This window comes from Mobula hypostoma, chromosome 5, assembly GCF_963921235.1.
Source record: "Mobula hypostoma chromosome 5, sMobHyp1.1, whole genome shotgun sequence".
Classification (NCBI taxonomy): Eukaryota; Metazoa; Chordata; class Chondrichthyes; order Myliobatiformes; family Myliobatidae; genus Mobula; species Mobula hypostoma.
This window is the reverse complement of record NC_086101.1, coordinates 47,248,940-47,272,140: the sequence shown is the minus strand read 5'-3', so window position 1 is coordinate 47,272,140 and position 23,201 is coordinate 47,248,940. Positions and strand designations below refer to the sequence as shown.

Here is a 23,201-nt window from a genome sequence, read left to right as displayed (position 1 = left end):
GGCCATTCTCCTTTGACCTCTCTCATTAGACTGTTTACTCACCAACCCTCCAGTGACCTATTCTCCACCCAATCATGTTGTTTTGCAAAAGAGCTTATCAATAATAAAATTATATAAGTAGCAGATTGGTATCATAGTTGCATATGCAACCATTTTGCTGTATCATCAGGCCAAACAGATGATTATGATACTATTTCCTTGACATATGAACGCAAAAAAAATGCAGATGTGTGAAATAAAGATTGGAAACGTCCAGTAGGATAGTCAGCACCTGTGGAAAGAGAACAGAGTTAACTCTTCATATCAAAGCTGCTTGAAGAATTTTCTGTTTTTATTTCCTTTGTTGCTCCTTTTCGCACTTTGTGGCACATCAGGCAACATTTTTGCCATTTCCATAACATTTGACTTTTTTTTTAATGAGACCAAGTTGCTAGCTTGATGCTCAACCCAACATGGATAGAAAGCGTGTAAGGAGTCAGCCGGATTCAAACCCATGACCATCCATCTCGACGTCCATTGCTGATACTACTACACCACTGGCCAACCTTTCATTTCCTTTAGGATGTTTTAAAATGTTCTGGTAGTTTTCAGAATGTCCTTCAGCCAAGTAAGTAGTTAATGAAGAGCAGTCATTGCTGTAAAATGTCAATGAATAGAAAAGAGAATTGTCTGTCTTTTTAAAATCAATTTATTACAGATTTTTTTTAACATGTGCCCCTCTCAAAAGAACAAATCTCATTTTATGTAATGCAGATTGTAAAATGCACTATGCAACTACAAATGAAAGGAAATACAATATAACTCAGTAGAGCCAAAGTAAAATAATACAGCCACTTTTGCTCAGTTGTTTAAAGTATAACCTTTGCAGCGTCTTAAAAAAATTATATACATCTTCCACTGTTATTTACATATTTTCACTGCCAGTTGGTTTTGGCCAGGTCTTCGCAATGGAGAATGTGCTATCATTTATAAGGTTTGTTAAAGAATATTTAGAAAGCCATTTTAAGATTAGAAATAAATAAAACAAGTAATTATCTTAAACAGATTTCTTTTGAGTTACAAAATCACAGCCAGATAGAGGTTATCCTTTGGTTTCAAACATCATCATTAAATTAGTTAGCCCTTTATTAACAAAATCCATACCTCTAAAATTCTTGCTTAGCTAAAAAAGTGTTTTTACCACAAATTAAGAAATGCAGCATTATAATTCAACAGTTAAAAAAACAAACAGTCTTTTCTCCCAAATTATTAAAAAGATCAGAGGTGATCAGATTGGGAAGTCCACACAATGGGAACCACAATTATCTTTGGATGGGACTGCCACCATATGCAAACAAGAGATAATGTTGCTCTGAAGCTTTCGCACACAATACTGATCCAACATCCTGCGTTTAGCTATCATTAAACTGAATTCTCAACTGCCTGATTAGGCTTAAAACATTACTCAGGTTTATCAGGAGAAAAAGAAGTCATGTCAAATTGTTCTTTATTAAAAAACAAACAATATCTTTAATAAAATACAATAGAAGAATAGTTCCTATTTTTGAGTGCAGAGTGAGATGTTCTACTCAGTGCTAGCGCCAATGTCTGTACAGTATATACACACAAATATAAACACCTTTATTGCAGCAGTTGTTTTAAAGTGGAATGGAGTGCTAAAATAACTATAAACTCATTAGTCAGCCTCTTGACGTTTAATCCAATTCTACAATGCTTTGGTAATTTCCAATCCACGTAGAGGTTATTTTTGGCCATATTTATACACCACTTATCACCTTGCTGTGATGTTAAAATTGGCGACTTAACTCTGAGTCAGCAAAGTCATTGCAACCCTAATTGCACTTGGAGCTGAAAAATGAAAGCTCCTGTAATTTAGGCTTTCAAACTCAAGTTGCAGTTTCCTGACCATCAGGAACTTTGGCAAACATGACCTGAAGTCTTTGCTCAAAGTAGTGCCATGTAATACCGTCACAGGACAGAAGAGGAGGAAATTAAGTGAAATCGGCTTGGCAGGGCCAGTCTAGATTAGATCTCCAAAATCCTTAAAAATAATTCATTTTCTGTTTGTAGAAAGCATTATAAAAGCACTCCAAAAATATGCTGGTTCTGCACTGTTGCCTCATTAAGCTCAAGTAATCTGGCCCCACCATAGCAACCACTTGCAGTTGTACAGTTAAATTCAACACCCATATCCTGCTGATATAAACTTCCATAAAGTGATTCAAAAACCTCAAGTATTAGCGAAGCTGAATTCCCTTTCTGCGTTCAGTAGATAATATTAACTATGTTAGTTTACATTGTGCCCTCTTTACTCAATGTTGTTGGTACATTTACTAAACACTGCCAAGACCATACAGTGCTTTGGTCAAAACATTAGAGAAAGTTTTATCCTGTGAACTTGGCAGTTGTAAATAACAGTATTAGCAACTACACTAGGAAATCTGCAGATGCTGGAAATTCAAGCAACACACACAAAAAGTACTGTAGAACGCAGCAGGCCAGGCAGCAGCTCTAGGAAGAGGTACAGTCGACGTTTCGGGCCAAGACCTTTCGTCAGGACTAACTGAAAGAAGAGATAGTAAGAGATTTGAAAGTGGGAGGGGGAGGGGGAGATCTGAAATGATAGGAGAAGAGAGGAGGGGGAGGGATGGAGCTAAGAGCTGGAAAGTTGATTGGCAAAAGGAGGCTGGAGAAGGGAGAGGATCATGGGACAGGAGGACTGGGGAGAAAGAAAGGGGGAGGGAAGCCCAGAGGATGGGCGAGGAGTTATAGTGAGAGGGACAGAGGGAGTAAAAAGAGGGAAAAAAATAATAGTAAATAAATATTATTTACTATCCCTTCTTTCAGTTAGTCCTGATGAAGGGTCTCGGCCCGAAACGTCGACTGTACCTCTTCCTATAGATGCTGCCTAGCCTGCTGCGTTCACCAGTACTTTTTGTGTGTGTTGTTAGCAACTACACTGTAGTGCAAGTGCTTCTATGAAATGGATGAGAGCTTAGTTTAACATAAAGCAAATCGAAAATAATCATATCAATCAATCTCTATTATAAATTTCATAAAGTTTGCTTATTCAACACAGTTCCCAAGTCCCAGTGAGTATGTACAGAATATACACAGTTCCAGTTTTCAAACCTCAAGTTAAAGTTATGCATTTCATTGAAACCTCCTTTACTCCAGACTGAAACAAAGGAGCCCTGGCAGCAAGGTTTACATAAACAGCAACCTGGAGTGTTGACAGGACAGCAACATCAGATGAAGGAGGACCAATTCAGTGTGGATCCACGACCTAGATCTGGTGTCTTTTCATGTGCAGGGCTAAGTGGTCAGAACGGGAAAAGCTGCGGCTACACACTGAGCACTGGAAAGGCTTGGCGCCAGTGTGTTTCCGGAAATGGCGAGTCAGTTCATCAGAGCGTGCAAATCTCCAGTCACAGCCTTCCCAGGTGCACTGGTATGGTTTCTCACCTGCAGTGGAAAAGACACCAGTGTTAGTTACTTGGCAACAACATCACCAACATTCTGTCTAGCAGTCTCTTTTCATTGCACTTTATTAAAAGCATGTTCAAGGAGATGAAGGATATGAGACGCATTTTAAAATCAAGCATCTAGTATTTCTCCCAGGATATCGGGGCAAAGAGGAAAAATGGATCAGTCATGATGAAATGGTGGAGCAGACTCATTGGGCCAAACGAGTCCTACTCCTATATCTTTTATCTTATATAAGAAAATAGCTACAGGGAAGATGAAAAAACTACTGGTCAATCACCCAGAAAGATCCTGAGACCTTACTGTAGAATCCATTCATTTTATCAAAAATCTGGGTTTAACGCTTCCATTAATTTTTTTGGAGGATTTAATCATTGAAATCATTACTGTGTTCTGAGAAGCTCTGAACTATAATTAATTTTAACTGAAGTAGAACTTTGGAGATGGAGAGGGGTTGCCATTTCATTACCATTCATTCTTTGTTAGTGCACAACAGAAGAAACCACAGTTGCAGTGTATGCACGCTCTGTCATAGCACTGGAACCTTTCACTATGACCAGCAGACCAAACAAACTCAGGCAACATCAGTGGAGAGAGAAGAAACAAACCAGCATATCCTGTTTCTCTTACCGCTATTGCTACTTGAACTGCTGAATATTTTCAGTATTTTATCTTTTGATCCTACATGGGTAGGTATGTTAGAAACATTAAAAAAAACCTACAGCACAATACAAGCCCTTCCGCCCACAAACCTGTGCTGAACATATCCTTACTTTAGAAATTACCTATGGTTACCCATTGTCCTCCATTTTTCTAAGCTCCATGTACCTATCCAGGAGTCTCTTAAAAGACCCTATCGTATCCGCCTCCACCACTATTGCCGGCAGCCCATTCCACTCACTAAATAATGCCAACTATTTTTATAAATTAAGTAGACCTGAATGATTAACAATTTCCATGATAGCTCTATCACACCATGGCCAGGCTGGTCTTTTCACAGAACAATCCCTATTGCATTTAAACTGAGTTAGCATTTTAAATAAACATGTTAGAGGCTCCAGGATGTTCGGAATTTGGAGCAAAAACAAACTGTTGGCGGAACTCCATGCATCAAGCTGAGTCTGGAGGGGGCGAGGGATTGCCATGTTTGGGTCAAAACTCGGCACCAGGAGAGGAGAGATCGCCAGTACAAAAGGAGTGTGGGAAGGAATGAGTCTGGTTGGTAATACTTATAGCACTCTGAAGGTAAAAGGATTTTTTTTTGCATATTGACGATGTAAAGAAATTGCCTGCCTTTTTAATTAAAAGTAGTTTCTCCATTCCATATTTCTTGTAAATACAAAATGATTTTTATAGATCATAACTTTTTTTGCAAACTGGCTTACTGAGGGAATTGCAAAGGTTTACTATAAGCATGAGTTGTCGAGAGGTGGGAAGGAGTGCCTTTCCTGGGGTGAGCCAGCCATTTGAATTTTTCATTCCTTTGCTGACCTGCACAATGAGAACTTTACAGAATTCACCTGTTTGGTGAGATTTTATATCTCTTAGTTAATGGAAATCAAGGAAACTGCAGATGCAGGAAACCTGAAATAATGAAATAAAATGCTGGAAATTCACTAATGAGAAAATCTGCAGATTCTGGAAATCCAAGAAACATACTCAAAATGCTGGAGAAATTCAACAGGCCAGGCAGCATCTTTGGAAAAAAAAATACAATTGATGTTTTGGGTTGAAACTTCTATATACTTTTTTCCATAGATGCTGTTTGGCCTGTTGAGTTTCCTGCAGCATTTTGTGTGTGTTGCTGGAAATTCAAACTGGCTCAGGCAGCATCTGTAGAAAGTAAGCTGAATCAAACTTTCAGGTGGAAGGACTTTTGCCAAAGTGCCTTTGGATGTTAATCTTTCCCCATCACATCTAATGTAACCCTTCCATCTCAGTAAGGTATCTTTGGTTACATTCTGAAGAGTCTGTCATCTGAAACAAAGTTTTTCTTTCCTCATGTGCTGTATAACCTTCTGAAAGTCTTTAGCAAATTTAGCCTTTCTTTCTATAATACTTAATGTCTTCACCTAATCTTCTCCAGTTTTTGGACCTCTCTGAAATATGTGGACATTCAATTCTAGGCATGATTAGTGGCAACATCTTTACTTGGTATGAACCTAACAACTGGTCTATATATCTCTAGCTCTCTTTCCTCCACCCAACTCTTTAATCACACACTCAAATTCCAGTTTGATAATGCTTCTGTAAAGAACCTTATGAGATTTTGTTCATGATGTTATGTCAGTGGAGTTATTATTACCGTTGTTAACTTCACAACCACAAGTTGGTTATAATCACATTCCATTATGACATGACTGGACCTGTGTGCAAAATATGAGCTCATCTTCTTCAGAGCTCAAACCCTGTGTGCTGACAGAAAGCCAGAAACAAGCTCCTCTGATAACTACATGAAGTGCCACCTACTGTTGCAACTGAATGCCACCAATCCCCAGACAACAGTTATACACCAGGACTGTAATGATAAGAATAGATGTGAGAACTTGGGTGCTGGGAGAAATATGGATTTTCTAATTCATTCAAACATCAAAAGAGGGAAAGAGAAGGAGAGAGCGAGAGGAGTTGAAGAGAAAGAGGGTGTGAAAAAGGGAAGGGGACACAGAAAAGGAGGCTGAGAGAGCAGGAGAGAGAGGAGACAATATCCTCTAATTTGAATGCTTAACCTTTTCTTTTCAACAGATCCTGAGCGATTTGCTAAAATTATGTCAAAAACACCAGACAACTGATGAGACTCCAATGGCCAACACAAATGGTGTGTGCAGCGATATATGATACACAGTCTTTGCACTGCTAAGCATTGCTAAGAGGTCAGATGTGCTGGGGCCTGTCCTTCCAGTAGAAGGTTGTACCCAGAATTACAACGAAAGCAACAGACAAGTACTGAGAAAGAAGTCCAGCAACTTCAGGATCAGTGGAATATGGGCCTTAACAAGTTGAGACACCAAAAGCAGTGGGGGGAAATGTGAGCAGAGTAAGTATGATTAAGGGTTGATGCGTTTAAATTCAGAATCAATCATGTTTTTTGATCACTAATATTTCTTGGTTTTGCAGCAGCAATACAGTATAAAATATAAGCATTACAATAAGAATATATAAAAACAGTGCAATAATGCATCAAAAGACATCAAAATTGTGCAGTAACATTCATGGGTTCATAAACCATTTAGAAATCTGATAGTGGAGGGAAAAAAAACTGTCCCTAAAATGTTGACTGTGGCTCTTCAGGCTTCTGTACTTTCTCCCTGATGGTAGTGACGAGAAGAGGGCATGCCCTGGATGGTGAGAATCCTTCATGGAGGATGCTGCCTTCTTTAGGCATCGCCTTTTGAAGATGTCCACAATAGTGGGGAAGCTGGTGCCCATATGGAGCTGGCTGAGCCTACAACCTGCTGCAGCTTTTTCCAGTCCTGCCTCCGTACCAGATGCTGCTGTAACCAGTCAGAATGTTCTCCTTAGTACACTTGTAGAAATTTGCTAGAGTCTTTGGTGACATAACAAATCTCCTCAAACTCCTAATAAAACATAGACCCTGGCATGCCTTCTTCATAATAGTTGGGCAACATCAGTTAGACACACCAACTAACATTCTGATTACAAAATTCATCAAGTATACATCACATGGGCCTGGCTGAGTTCAACTGCAGAATACTGGTGAGGGTAGCTGTTCCACCGCAGGTGGCTATGGTTCAGCAAATATTCATTTAAGCAAATACTTTAATAAGAAGAAAATATTGCTTCCCACTTTTGTAATCCCTTATGGAAAGAGGAAACCAAGAATGTAATGCTCTAAATGCTTTCATTGACCCAATGATATGCAATTTCAAAACATTAACAAAAGATTCCCCAACAATTTAAACAAACTACACTTTTATTCCTTGCCTTGTTGCATAACCATTTAAAATATCAGCTAGGTTAAGGTACATGCACAAATGAGGACATGCTGTGGGGTTCTATGTTTTTTCGGGTTTCAACATACTTGTGAATACCAATGGACCGAATGTCAAGGATCTGGATTTTCTTTTCTGAAACAAAATCTGATAGTGTCCAATGCTCTCCCGGTGTTTCCTATTTCAGCTGTAATATTGGGTACTGCCAGGCAAGCTCTTCAGAGGAAACTTGAAACTGTCATTAACCCACACAAAATGAGTCATACATGTCTATAGTGATTAGGACAGTGCACAACCATACTAATCTGCAGTAAGCAAAAAAAAACCCAGGCTAGAGAACTCTGCAATAGAAACAGAAAATGATGGAAACACTAAACAGGACTTTTAAGCATGATCTATCTCAGTTGTCAGAGATTCTCTCATAAACATTCTTTTTAAGGGAACTGATTTCCTCAATCTGGTTCCTCTGGTGACACCCATTGTGGATGAATCTGGTGACAGAGAAACAAAGCTGAAAAATTAATATCCTCATTTGGATTGCTTTTTTTTTCCCCATGTCCCACTGCAAAGCACAGATGGCAGGGGTGGAGATACTCATAAATGATAGGTACCATCTGACATGAAATAAAAACACCGCAATCTGGAAATAACTAACAGGTCAGACAGCATCAGTGAAAAGATAATCAGAGGTAATATTTCAGGTTGATGACCTGTTGTCTCAGATGCAACTTTTGAGAAGATACGTTAACTTTGTTTCTCTACAGATGCTGCCTGACCTGCTGAGTACTTCCAGCATTTACAGTTTCAATTTCAGATTTCCAGCATCTGCTGCTTTTTTTTCCCCATTTACAGCAATATTACATGGCACCAACAATGTGTGGATACCTGAAAGACCAGAATGAGCAAACACTTCTATTTACAGACAAAGCCTTCCCCACCATTGAGTACATTTACATGGAGCACTGCCACAAGAAAGCAATATCCATAATCAAAGATCCCCCACCACCCAGGCTATACCCTCTTCTTGCTACTATTAGGCAGGAGGTACACCACCGAGTGTGGAACAGTCATCACCATAAAACCATCAGGCTCCTGAAACAGTGTGGATAACTTCAATCACGACTACTCTGAAATGATTCTATGACCTGTAGTCTCACTTTCAAGGATCCTTTACAACTCATGGTCTCAGTATTATTTTTTATTGCACAGTTTGCATTCTTTTGCACATTAGTCATTAGTCAGTCTTTGTTTATATAAAAGTTTTTTTTTGTATATGCTATTCTATTTCTCCTGTAAAATTCCTGCCAGAAAATGAAACTCAAGGTAGTATATGGTAACATTTACTTTGAACTTTGAATGTTGACTTTGTTAACAAGGATGCTAAAAGGGGAATCTATGACAAAGGAGATACTTCACACTGTGCCACGTCTAAACGTTCTCCAGCCTCAGTATAACCTGTCCGACCCAAGTAGCAACTGCACAAACAGTTCAAGCTATCAGGTACTCGCAGTGAAAGTTAATCTAAAATACTGCACTTCATTACTGCCAGAACCTTAAGCCAAAGAATAGTTACATCGCAAAGGGAATGCAAATACGGGGTGAACCTTGTGAATTGCTCAATGGTGTGATGGAATGGATGCAGTATAATAACAATGGGATCTTTATCATCAAGAGTTAGGGAAGTGTCTGCCTTGTATAAAATTTTGATACGTACACATAAGTAATAGCACTCATGTAATACCGTTTAAGTATCATGCTTGCTGTTTCGTCGTCTGCACTTGTCTCCATCTTCTAAAGATAATTGCAAAGAATTTACAGTTTATTGGCACAACTGGGGTGTGCTGGTATTTCTATGAACAGCAGTAGGACACTTATTGCAAATCTCAGCCATCATTTACAATGAGTTTCACATCATATAAGTCAGTGTTAATAAATCTGATTCTGATTCTAATCAGATCTAATTGTTACCTGACGCTGGAGAGCAATGAGAGATAGAGATGACAGAGGAACTGAATACATATTTTGCACCAGTCTTCACAGTGGAAGAGATCTGCAGTATACCAGACATTCAAGAGTGTCAGGGAAGTGAAGTATGTACAGTAAAAATTACGACTGAGAAGGTGCTCAGGAAGCTTAATGGTCTGAGGGTGGATAAATCTCCTGGACCTGTTGGAATTCACCCTCAGCTTCTGAAGGAACTAGCTGGAGAGATTGCAGAGGCATTAACAATGATCTTTCAAAAATTGATAGATTCTGGCATTGTACGGAATGACTGGAAAATTGCAAATGTTACTCCTCTATTTAAGAAGGGTGGAAGGCAGCAGAAAGGAAACTATAGACCTGTTAGCCTGACATCAGTGGTTGGCAAGTTGTTGGAATCGATTGTTAGGGATGAGATTACGGATTACCTGGAGGCACATGACAAGATAGGCCAAAGCCAGCATGGTTTCCTGAAAGGAAAATCCTGCCTGACTAACCTACTGCAATTTTTTGAGGAAATTACAAGCAGGGCAGACAAATGAGATGCAGTAATGTGGTGTATTTGGATCTTCAGAAGGCCTCTGACAAGGTGCCACACATGCGGCTCTTTAGCAAGGCAAGAGCCCATGGAATTACAGGGGAGTTACTAGCGTGGGTGGAGCATTGGCTGATCGGCAAAAACCAGAGAGTGGGAATAAAGGGATCCTATTCTGGCTGGCTGCCAGTTACCAGTGGAGTTCCACAGGGGTCAGTGTTGGGACTGCTGCTTTTTATGATGTATGTCAATGACTTGAACTATGGGATTAATGGATTTGTGGCTAACTTTGCCGATGAGTGGAGTGGACAGTGTTGAGAAAACAGAGAGCCTGCAGAGAGACTTAGATAGTTTAGGGGAATGGGCAGAGAAGTGGCAAATGAAATACAATGTTGGAAAGTGTATGGTCATGCACTTTGGTGGAAGAAATAAATGGGCAGACTATTGTTTAGATGGGGAGAGAATTCAAAATGCAGAGATACAAAGGGACTTGGGAGTCCTTTTGCAGGATACCCTGAAGTTTAACCTGAAGGCTCAATCAGTGGTGAAGAAGGTGAATGCAATATTGGCATTCATTTCTAGAGGTATAGAATATAAGAGCAGGGATGTGATGTTGAGGCTCTATAAGACACTCGTGAGACCACACTTGGAGTATTGTGTGCATTTTTGGGCTTTTTATTTTAGAAAGGGTATACTGACATTGGAGAGGGTTCAGGGAAGATTCACGAGAATGATTCCAGGAATGAAAGGGTTACTGTATGAGGAACGTCTGGCAGGTCTTTGGCTGCATTCCCCGCAGTTCAGGAGAATGAGGGAGGATCTCATAGAAGCGTTCTGAATGTTAAAAGTCTTGAACAGATTAGATATGGCAAAGTTATTTCCCATGGTAGGGAAGTCTAGGACAAGAGGGCATGACTTCAGGATGGAAAGATGTCCATTTAGAACAGAGATGCAGAGAAATTACTTTAGCAGAGAAATTACTTTAGTCCAATTTTGGTAAAACTGTGGAATTTGTTGCCACGAGCGGCTGTGGAGGCAAGTCATTGGGTGTATTTAAGGCAGAGATAGATAGCTTCTTGATTAGCCAGGGCATCAAAGGGTATGGGGAGAAGGCAGGGGAGCGGAGATGACTGGAAGAATTGGATCAGCCCATGATTGAACAGTGCAGCAGATTCAATGGGCCAAATGGCCTGCTTCTGCTCCTATATTTTATGGTCTTATGGTCTTAACTCTGCATACTCATCTGCCAGTGGCAATTTTTAATCCCCTAATCTACCACTGCCTTGAACATATTCAAGCACTCTGCTTTCAGCAGCCTTTGAAGAAAAGGATTGCCCCAGAGTTTCCATCTGTCCTGTTCTCAATCTACTAGTAAAAAGTATTCAAAGTTCAGTTTTGGAATTGTTTTGCCAATTTTAACATGGGCAAAAATGCCATTAGTGGTACACCTCAAAAGTAGTTCACTGGCTTTAGAGTATGTTGATGTATCCCAAAAGCAATGTGAAAGATGCTATAAAAATGAAAGTATTTATTTTCTTGTACGTTAAACTGCCAAGCTACATTTAGCTTGTTTTGTAGACCAAATAAAATCGATCTACATTTTGAATTAAAACATTTCAGGCTGATTCCATGTCAGCTCTATCTTGAGTATTTAATTAAAGTGTTATTTCAAAGTTCAAAGTAAATTTATTATCAAAGCACATATATGTCACCATATACAACCCTGAGATTAATTTTCTTACAGTCATACTCAAAATATCCATAACAGAATAATAACCATAATACTTTTACTTTACTTTATTGTTGCCAAACAATTGATACTCAAGCGTACAATCATCACAGCGATATTTGATTCTGCGCTTCGCACTCCCTGGAGTACAAATCGATAGTAAATAAAATACAAATTTAAATTATAAATCATAAATAGAAAATTGAAAGGGAAAGTAAGGTAGTGCAAAAAAAAACGAGAGGTGGGTCTGGATATTTGGAGGGTACGGCCCAGATCTGGGTCAGGATCCGTTCAGCAGTCTTATCACAGTTGGAAAGAAGCTGTTCCCAAATCTGGCCATACGAGTCTTCAAACTCCTGAGCCTTCTCCCACAGGGAAGAGGGACGAAAAGTGTGTTGGCTGTGTGGGTCGTGCCCTTGATTATCCTGGCAGCGCTGCTCCGACAGCATGCGGTGTAAAGTGAGCCCAAAGACAGAAGATTGGTTTGTGTGATGTGCTGGGCTATGTTCACGATCTTCTGCAGCTTCTTCTGGTCTTGGACAGGACAACTTCCATACCAGGTATTGATGCACCCGAGAAGAATGCTTTCTACGGTGCATCTATAAAAATTAGTGAGGGTTTTAGGGGACAGGCCAAATTTCTTTAGCTTTCTCAGGAAGAAAAGGCATTGGTGGGCCTTCTTGGCAGTGGACTCTGCTTGGTTGGACCAAGTCAGGTCATTTGTGATATTGACCCCGAGGAACTTTAAGCTTTTGACCCGTTCCACCTGCACACCACCGATGTAGATGGGGTCGTGCAGTCCGCTACTCCTTCTGAAGTCAACAACCAATTCCTTCGTCTTGCTGACATTGAGGGATAGGTTATTGTCTTCGCACCATGCCACCAGGTTCTTAATTTCCTCTCTGTACTCAAACTCATAGAATCAATGAAAGACTGCACCAACTTGGGTATTCAACCAGTGTGCAAAAGACAACAAACTGTGCAAATACAAAAAGAAAGAAATAATAACTAAATAAGCAATAAATATTGAGAACATGAGATGAAGAGCCCTTGAAAGTGAGTCCATATGCTTTAGGAATATTTCAATAATGGGGAAAGTGAAGTTGAGTGAATTTATCCCTTTGTTTCAAGAGCCTGATGGGTTGAGAGGTAATAACTGTTCCTGAACCTGGTGGTGAGAGTCCTGAGGCTCTTGTAGCTTCTTCCTGAAAGCTGTAATCAGAAGACAACATGACCTGTGAAGTAGGGGTTGCTGAGGATGGATGTGCTTTCCCGTGACAACACTCTGTATGGATGTGTTCAATGGTGGGGAGGGTTTTGCCCATGATGGACTGGGCTGTATCCACTACTTTTTATAGGAATTCCATTCTTTAATTATTTTTAGTTAAATTCAATTTAATTCTGAAGGGCCATTGACACTTCTCTTCCCTGACTAACTGAATATCTCCCATACATTTTTTTTAAATTTGAGATTTGCAACTTCTGTGGTTTTTAGCTTTTTAATTCAACATGTTGATGCCACTATTGGCATCACTCCATATCACATAGCATGAACTTGTTCTTTTTTGTTAAAACACAACTTGTGCTTTATAATTGCATCGAAGCATTGGCAGACAAAGAAATATTAAATCTGAGGGCTCTCCAGTTCAAATTACACAGATGCAGTGTACCAAATTTGTATTCAACTAAGGCATGTGTTTACAGTTCACTCCAACATCTATGTATACCTTACACCGAGAACGAACAGTGCTCTGACACAAGGTTGGCACGTCAGCATTTAATGTATTCCATTCCAGCATGCTTGAATATGATACATCAATGACAATCCAATCCGATTTATTGCAATTAATTTAAATAGGGAATGATACAATTTGGCACAAAACACCCTCATTGCAAGTTATCAAACTGAAGCCTTTTTATAGGTGACTAATCATCAACTTACAGTGGTTGCGTTAATTGTTATATTTTGACCATAATATGCAGCACATTTTCTTTCACTCCCTTCCCCCTTCTTCCATTCCCCACTCTGGCTTCCCTTTTCACCTCTTCTCTTCCCCTCACCTGCCTATCATTTCCCCTCTCCCTTCCCTTTCTCCTATGGTTAACTCTCCACGTCCGTCAGACTACTTCTTCAGCCCTTTACCTTTTTTACCTTTCACCTCCCAGCTTCGCACTTCAGAATCAGATTTAATATCACCGGCATATGTCGTGAAATTTGTTAACTTTACAGCAGCAGTACAATGACTTCATGATAAATAAGTATGTAGGAAATAAACTGAGTTATATTAAGTCTACTAAATGAATTACTCAGTGTGTTCCTTCAGGCTTCTGCATCTCCTTACCAATGAGGTACAGTACACAGAGTACATGTCCTGGGTGATGGAGATCCTCAATGATGTAGGGCACCACCCCTTGAAGATGTCTTGGATACTTCAGAGGCTGGTACCCATGATGGAGCTGACTAATTTTACAAGTTTCTGCCACTTATTTCAATCTTTTGCAGTAGCCTCTTCCCCACCCACCCCCCCCCCAACCATACCAGAAAGTGATGCAGCCAGTCAGAATGATCTCCACAGTACATTTGTAGAAGTTTGAGTGTTTTGGTTGACAAACGAAATTTCCTCAAACTTCTAATGAAATATACTGTAGCCGCTGTCTTGTCTTCCTTACAACTGCATCAATATATTGCAATCAGGTTGGGTCCTCAGAGATATTGACACCCAGGAACTTGAAATTGCTCTCTCTTTCCCCTCTGGCCTCTCCATAAGGACAGATATACATTCTCCCATCTTACTCTTTCTGAAGTCCACAATCTTACTGACATTAGGTGCAAGTTTGTTGCTGTGACACCACTCAACGCGCTGATACATCTCGCTCCTGTACGCCCTCTCATCACCATCTGAAATCACTAGTTGTATTGTCAGCAAATTTATAGATGTAAGCTGTGCCCAGCCACACAGCCATGGGTATAGAGAGAGTAAAGCAGTGGGCTCAGCATACATCCCTGAGGTGCACCAGTGTAACTTGTCAGCGAGGTGGAGATGTTATTTCCAATCCACACAGATTGTAGTCTTCTGGTTAGGAAGTCAAGGATCCAGTTGCAGAGGGAGGTACAGAGGCCCAGGTTCTGTAGCTTTTCAATCAGGACTGTAGGAATGGTAGTGTTAAGTGCTGAGCTATAATCAATAAACAGCATCCTGACATAGGTATTTGCATTATCTGGGTGATCCAAGGTTGTGTGGAGAGCCATTGACATCGTGTCTGCTATGGACCTACTGTGACGATAGGCAAGTTGCAGTGGGTCCAGGTCCTTCCTGAGACAGGTGTTGATTCTAGCCTTGACCAACCTCGCGAAGCATTTCTTCACTGTAGATGTGTGAATGCTACTGGATGAGAGTCATTGAGACAGCTCACACTGCCCTTCTTGTGCACTGGGATAATTGTTGCCCTTTGAAGCAGGTGCGAACTCTCGATGATAGCAGTGAGAGATTGAAAATGTCTTTGAATACCCCTACCAGTTGGTTGGCATAGGTTTTCAGAGCCTTACCAGGCGCTCCATCAAGGCCTGTCGCCTTGCGAGGTTTGACCCTCCTGAAAAACAGCCTGACATCGGCCTCCAAGACAGGCCATCAGATGCTGCAGGGATCCTCATAGCTGTAGATTTATTCTCCCTTTCAAAGCGAGCATAAAAGATGTTGAGCTCATCTGGGAGAAGAGCATTGCTGCCATTCAGACTTCACTTTGTAGAAAGTAATGTCCTGCAAACCCTGTCAGAGTTGACATTCTTCTGATGTCACTTATAACCTCTCACTTCATTTCCCCTTCCCCACCCACCGACCTTTCCTCTCTCCTGGCTGCACTGATCACCTTCTAACTGATACTCCTTCCTATTTTGGCTTCTTCCCCCTTCCTTTCCAATCCTAATGAAGGCTCTTGGCCCAAAACATCGACCACTTATTCCTTTCCATAGATTCTGCCTGATCTACTACATTCCTCCAGCATTCTGAATCTGTTGCTCTGGATTTCCAGCATCTGCAGGATCTCTAGTGTTTATGATTTGCAGTACATTTTGTTCAATTAAAATACTTCCATACAAATTATAATAATTTAGACCAAGTTTCAAAATACCACATCAATATGTTTAAAGAATGGTCTCAAGTAATGTCTAAACCTATTTAAAGGTGACAAACACATACAATGCTGGAGGAACTCAGCAGGTCAGGCAGCACCTATTGAAAAGAATAAACAGTCGACTTTTTCAGCTGACACACTTCTTTAGAACTGGAAAGGAAGGGGGAAGAAGAAAGAATAAAAAGGTGGGGGGGGGGTGGGAAGGAGGATAGCTAGAAAGTAATAGGTGAAGCCAGGTGGGTAGGAAAAGAAAAGGGCTGGAGAGAAAGTAATCTGATAGAAGAGGAGAGTGGATCATAGGAGAAGGGGAAGGAGGAAAAACCCCGGGGGGAGGTGATAGGCCGATGAGAAGAGGCAAGAAGCCAAAGTGTGGAATAGAAGGAGAGGGGAGGGAAAGCAAATTTTTTTTAAACCAGAAGGAGAAATCAGTATTCATCCCATCATGGAGGCTACCCAGATGGAGTATAAAGGTGTTGCCCTTTCACCCTGAAGATGGCCTCATTGTGGTACAAGAGAAGGCCATGGATGACATGTCGGAATGAGAATCGGAATTAAAATGCTTAGCCACTGAGAAATTCCACTTCTGGTGGACAGAACTATTTAAAGGTGATTATTCACCACCCACACACCCCCACACACAAAACAAATAAAAGTGGTCTACATTTAATTATTCTCCCAATCACATCTGGAGTAAAACGTGAGCTGAGTGAAGCAGTGTGATCTGTGGGACATTCCTGTCATTTCCACTGACTGTGCTGCAATAGTAATTCCTGTTGATAAGCAGTAATTCTATCTTTTACAAAGCTATTAGTTGTTAACTGTTTCCCAGGAGAGGAGAATTACTGTATTATTCTGCACATAACGGTAAAAATTGAATCACCATTTGACAGACTTTAGTGCCTGGAACTTTGTTACTTAGCACAAGAAGCAATGTCTAGCTCACCAGTTACTGCATGTCATTGCAAACAGACAACAGTCTCTAACTGTTACACTTACATGACAGGTTCACAGCAGGCTAATTCCTGGAAGTAGAATTAAGAGTAATTCAATATCTAGCATGCAAATCACCACAAGGTCTTCCTAAGCTGCTGAAAATTACTGCAAGAACAATCTGTTGAATGTAGAAGTCCTGTTCACTGATTTATTGGAAAGACTGATGGCAGGGGAGCTGTGTGGCTTCAGTTGTAGCATGGACTAGGCCTTATACCGTGGGCTCACCTGTTGCAGCCACTTAGGAGAGGAAGCATCAGAGAGATTGTGGCATGGCATCCATGCTGGATTGCGAGCAGGCCACTCCAGTGTTCACTAGGTAGAAGACGAGGTGGATTGTGTGTGTGTGTGTGTGTGTGTATGCATTTGTTCATCTGGAGACTGCTCAGGGCTCGTCCATGCTGAGAATTATCCATGCTCCATGAATCTGCAAGACAAGTCTTTCAGGGACTTGGTCTATATTACATTTTTTTTGTGTGGCTGTATGTTTACTGCTAACTGGTATATGCAACATCTGCCTCGTGCTGGGTATGACTGTTGGAACTGTGTTTTGCACCTTGGTCCTACAACAACGCTGTTTCATTTGGCTATATTCATGGGTATTCATACATGGTTGACTGACAATTAAACTTGAACTTGAAATTGGTGGGCACAAAGTCCAATTTTTTCAGAACATGCAATTCAATCAACATGATCACAGACTAAATGCTAGTTATTTCAACATAATTGTAGTAACTTAAAATATGTTGATCTAGACTTTTACATCAGCAGGAGTTGGCCAGGAGTCCAGGAGTCTTGAGATGCTGTCCTACAAAATCTTCTACCTAAATGCCTTTTTCTTGGCCTATTCCGATGTTGCTTGGCTTCTTCAGTTACCAGGCATCCAATAAAGTCTATACTGCCACAGTCTGCTGAGTTCCAACACTAAATTATTGATTTATTTATTTAGAGATACAGCATGGAACAGGCCCCTCCAGCCGAACGAGCCTCACTGCTCAGCAACCCACTTATTTAACCCTAGCCTAATCACAGGTGTCAAAATGGCTGTTGTGATGAGTCTACTATGGTAGCGTTGTGGGTAGTGCTCGTCACTCTCACTTTCGGCTTCCACCATTGGCTAGCTATTGCAAAAAAGGAGAGCTGAATGTATAAGTCTCTCCCTACTTGTACATAGCCTCTCCAACAGCAACCCTCATGTAGTGGTTCCTCGCTGGCAACACATGGAAACTAAACACCTTTCGGACTCAGGGTGAAGTACAGAGGACAGGAAGGAGGTCTGGAGTCTGCACACGCATAGCACGCAGGCCCACCAGTGTGTGGACACATCCTGGTGCTCGTGAACCAGATCCCCAGCTGTGTGTAAATAGCCTCATTGCCTTGTGGGCAGCCTTGGGAGAGACAAAAAGCCACAGAACTAAATCTGGAGTGGAGGCCCTAAGGTGGCTGGATGTCATTGAACATTGTTCTGGCAGCTCCTGCAGCCAAGCTGGTGCCAAACGTATTGTTTCATAAGCTTTCCTTTGGACTACACTGGTGATGCTGAGAGGGGGATCTTGTCGACTGAGCATCTCAGGATCTCCATACCTTCCACCCAGGCTTGTAATGGTGATCATCATCACCCATTGTCCTTCGAGACAGATGGATACCAACCAATCACAGGACAATATACAATGACAAATTAACATTCTAACCAGTCCGACTTTGGAACGCGGGGGGAAACTGAAGCACCCAGGGAAACCCACACACTCACAGGAAGGACGTACAAACTTCTTACGGATGACGTCACAATTGAGCTCTGAACTCTGACGCCCTGAGCTGTAATGGTATCACACTAACCACTGCGCTAGCATGGTATCCCTTTATTCTGAGAGTTTGGATCCTCGTTTCCTCCTCCACACATCTACCCTGAGATTTGAACACTACGATGAGGTCATCTCTCACTCTTCAAAATTGTAAAGGTCTAGTTGTTCAATATAACAGATTTCAGTTAACTGGGACACATTGGGACCAGTACATCTTGGCCCAATTATATGGCTGCCCCAATTAGCTGAAGTTTCATGAAAATAAGTAAAAACGTGTGAAAAAGACAAGCTACTATGTAACTGAGTAGCAAATTACGTACTTAAATGAAATACAGAATAAAGTAGAACATGACTAATGCTGCTACAGTACTATAAAACTGTGTATTAGTTATCAACTGAGGAATTCATCCAGTGTACATAGGGTATCCAGAGAGGGGTAGCACCTCTGGTGAAGGGGCTTGGTGTGTCCATTCTAGGGCAGCTCACACACCTTTGGCCCTCAATGGATACTCAGTTCATAGCTGTGTATGTTGTTTATATGCAATACCAGCCACACCTGGAACACCACTTTGACATGTGGGCCTCGTACCCCAGTGAAAAAGAGCAAGTCCTAGCACGTGAAGTCAGCTCTGGTGGCAAATCAGGCAGAATGAGAAAAACAGTAAGATGGCAGTTCTGCAATGCTTCATGGAGAACGAAGGGCACGACAAGGCACAGAAGAAGTAGTCATGGTTATCCAGTGTAACCAAGGAAGACTCCTGTTTATGACAACTACTTGTGCCATTGGATCCAGATTTTCAAGGTTGAGGGGGTGGAGCTATCCCAGTGCAATGACACTTCCACTTTAAAACTCTCCTGCACTGGTCTCAACTCATTGATGGATATGACAGACAACCAACACTGTGATCTTTTGATTGACTGGAAACAAACAAAATTAGTGTCGACACTTAGTGCAGATAATGGATTGCCTTCACACAATGATTTTCATTATGTTTTCTAACTCCAGAAACACAGGAGTCAGGTACTTGTCTACTTTGTTTTTTTTCTTTTTTTATGAGGCACTCACATATGACATGGTGGCATAACGATGTACGCCATTCACATACTTCTTACATATAGCCCATAACGAATCATGTGAGAAAATAAAGAATGGTTAATCATACAAAAGATTTACAATATCACTTAAATATTATTGAAATATTAAATACACATCACTGCTCCCTGCTTAGCTATAAACTCAACTCAATATAGAATGCATCTCAACTCAGATATGTACCATATTGTTCTCTCGTCATATATACACAGTATATAACTACTATATAGACATCCACAGCATAGTAAATTTTAAATCATCCTATTCAGGTCTAAATATTTAATCACTGTAAAGAATTTCTTACTCTTGGGGGATAATCTTTCTTGACAAGGGGGCAGGGGGAGTCATTCTGCTTGGCAGGTGAGACTTGCGGCTATGAAACAATCTCAGATTCTGTGATAGTTATAGGAGGTGACTCTGGGACTACACAAAGTGGTTCTGACAGCTCTGGACAGCTTTCTTCTCTAATAATTGAGTCTACTCTCCTCAATTGATCAATGTGTTGTCTCCAGGTGACATCAGACGCAACCTCTACTGCGTAAGAAAGTGGTCTAGTTTTGTCCTTAATCTTTCCAACTACCAACTTTTGATCATCTCATTCACGCCAGGACTGCCTGTCCAGGATTGAAACATTGAACCACCTTGTTTGAGGAGCCTTCAATTTGTCTCAGTTGTTTGTCCTGCACACTCCTTCTCAAATTGGGTTTGAGAAGATACAAGTGTGAGCACAAGGGACGACCCAAGAACAGCACAGCTGGTGTGTTGTTGGTTGTGGAGTGTGCTGTGTGGTGAGATATGCAAGGACTAAATTGGTGAGATCCTGATTCAGTGTCAGTATAGTGTGTTCTGCTGACATTGCTCACAGTGTGTCCTTTAGGCTCTGGACAACCTTTTTCACCAAGCCATTTGTAGCTAGTTATTATGGTGCAGGTATAATATGTCTTATTCCATTCATTTTCAGGAATAACTAACTTTTTTGCCACAAACTGTGGTCCATTGTCATTGACTAAGTGTTCTGGAACACCAGTCCTTGAGAAGAGGCTTCTCAACTCATCAACAGTGTGCCAGGTTGTAGTGGAGGCTATTGGGAACACTTCTGGCCACTTTGAAGCTTCATCCACTTCTACCAAGAAAGTTGTGCCCATAAGTGCTCCAGCAAAATCCATATGAATGCCCTGCCAGGGCAAAGTGTGTCATTCACAGGAATGGTACTGTACTTGGCAACTTCTGGATGTCTTGGCATCCTAAACACTGCATGGTGAGCTGCCCAAGCTGCTGATATATCCCAGACCACCAGACAAAGCTTTGAGACAACGCTTTCATTTTGACCACACATAGATGACCGGCATGTAGGTCCTTAAACAGTTTAGCTCTCAGCTTGGTTGATACAGCAACTCTCAAACCCCACATAAGGTAACCCCAGTCAAAGGCAACTTCATCCCCAGTGCTGGTAAACATGGGGAACTGGAATTTCTGATGCACATTTCACCCATTTTGGGTTACCATGTAAACCTGAGACAATGTGTTTTTTTTTTCTGGTTTCCCTTTGGATCATCTCTGCCATAATAGGGAGACTTTCAATTTGCATTAGGAAGAGCACCTGAAGAGGAGTGTCTTCTTTCACAAATTTTTTAGAATTTCCTTTTCTAGGGATAAACTGATTAATTGTCCTCTTGAATTTAATCTTGTAATTGTGGATGCAAGAACCAGAGACCAGCCCTGCATTTGTGCTGCTGCTGTTGGGGGAACACTTTTCTGTGGATTGTAAATGGACACTAGTAGCTGATGATCAGTTATGAGGGTAAACTCTCTCCTACAGGTACTGTTTGAAATATTTTACACCCTAAACGAGACTCAAGGCCTCTCTATCAATCTGTGTGTTAGTTTTCTCTGCAGTAAGGGAACATGATGCAAAGGCATTCACTTCCATCACTAATAACATGTGACATCACAGGCAAGTTTCACTTTGCAACGTGCATCATAATGCGTTAGTATAGTGTATGACATCACCATTTCCTTTGAAATCTTAGAAATCCACCTCAAAATGCTTTGTCCATTGCCATTTCTTCCTGATCTATAGTAATAAGTTGAAGGGGTGGAGCCCGGTCGCCAGGTTTGGCAGGAACCTGTTCTAATAATTGATAAATTTTAAAAAGGGCCACAACTGTGACATGTCCTTTAGCCTTGGGGCATCCACCACTGCTTGAGTTTTCTCAGCACACTTGTGTAAATCTTGCATGCCAATGGTGTGACCACAGTAAATGATGCTTGATTTTCAAAATTCACATTTGTCGCATTGTGCACTGAGCACATAATCTTCTATTTTTTTAACACTGGTTTGACATTTTGGAGATGTTCCTTGTCATCTTCATTGGTAACACTGAGTGCCTTGGCAGTCTTGCAGCATTTGGTCCATAGCTTTCTGCCAGAGTGCCGGTGCAGATACTACTCCAAAATAGGCTTGTTGTAGTAATCAAGCCATTTGTGAGTGTTTTTAGTGAGAAACACTTTGGACTTTTCCTTCCATCTCGATCTGCAGGTAGGCTTTAGCTAAGTATACTTCCTAAAGTGTTTCCCTCCAGAAAGGTTTGTAAACATACCCTCTAACCTGGGCAAAGAATAATGATTGACTTTAGTACTGAGTTGATGGTGACCTTAAAATCACTACAGATCCTAACAGATCCATCCTTCTTGGCTAGTGGGACCATTGGTGTTGTCCATCGGCTCCATTCAACATTGGAAAGAATTCCTTCAGCCTCTATTTGATCTAGTTCACTGGATACTTTATCACGGATGGTACAAGGAACTGGACAAGCTTTGTAAAACTTGGGTGTGGCATTTTCATTTAACATTATATGACCCTTGATATGATTGAGTTTTCCAATGTCAATCTTGAACGCTGCTGGCATCATCCACTATTTTCTTAAGTTACTTTCAGTTGACTCTAACTGCGGGGATGTGGCATGCAACTGGTGGTTGGATCTCCAGTCAAGTTGTAGTTGTCTCAGTAAAGCATGGCTCCACAAAGCTGGCCCTCCTGTTTTCACCATATAAAAGCCCAATGTGACTTGTTGGTTGTTGTATTTCACTGGAGATATCTTTTCTCTAGTGTAAGTTCTTAGTTGGATTTCTGCAAGCCTCAGTTCAGTATCTTTGAAATACCATACAAATGCATTTTGTGGAATGACTGAAACAGTCGAGCCAGTGTCCAATTCCATTTTGACTACTTTGCCAATGACTTTGGCGTAAGCCATATTGCCTTTCTCTTGATAATGCTCACATTGTAAATCTCAAGGATAGCCAGTTCTCATCATTATCAGATTTTTCATCAACAGCATGCAGAATAAAACTATTTTAATAGCTGCAACTTAACTTTTTACTTTTGTCCTCTTCCCTGAGCATTCCATTTATTTTTGTTTGCCTGACATGCTCTTTGTATGTGCAGCGACACGCACAAAATGCTGGTGGAACGCAGCAGGCCAGACAGCATCCATAGGAAGAAGCA

At 41.0% G+C, this 23,201-nt stretch overlaps 1 protein-coding gene across 2 annotated transcripts in view; it reads right to left on the bottom strand.

Moving 5' to 3' along the window:
• Positions 1 to 652: 652 nt before the first annotated feature.
• Positions 653 to 23,201, bottom strand: part of klf5a (Kruppel like factor 5a) — a 78,243-nt gene continuing 55,694 nt past the window's right edge. The window contains exon 4 of one of the 2 annotated variants that reach the window (XM_063048448.1): positions 653 to 3,465. In XM_063048448.1, the coding sequence (XP_062904518.1) occupies positions 3,287 to 3,465 (179 nt within the window). In that variant the 3' untranslated portion in view covers positions 653 to 3,286. The remainder of the gene's footprint in view (positions 3,466 to 23,201) is intronic. The other variant, XM_063048447.1, reaches the window with a different exon arrangement.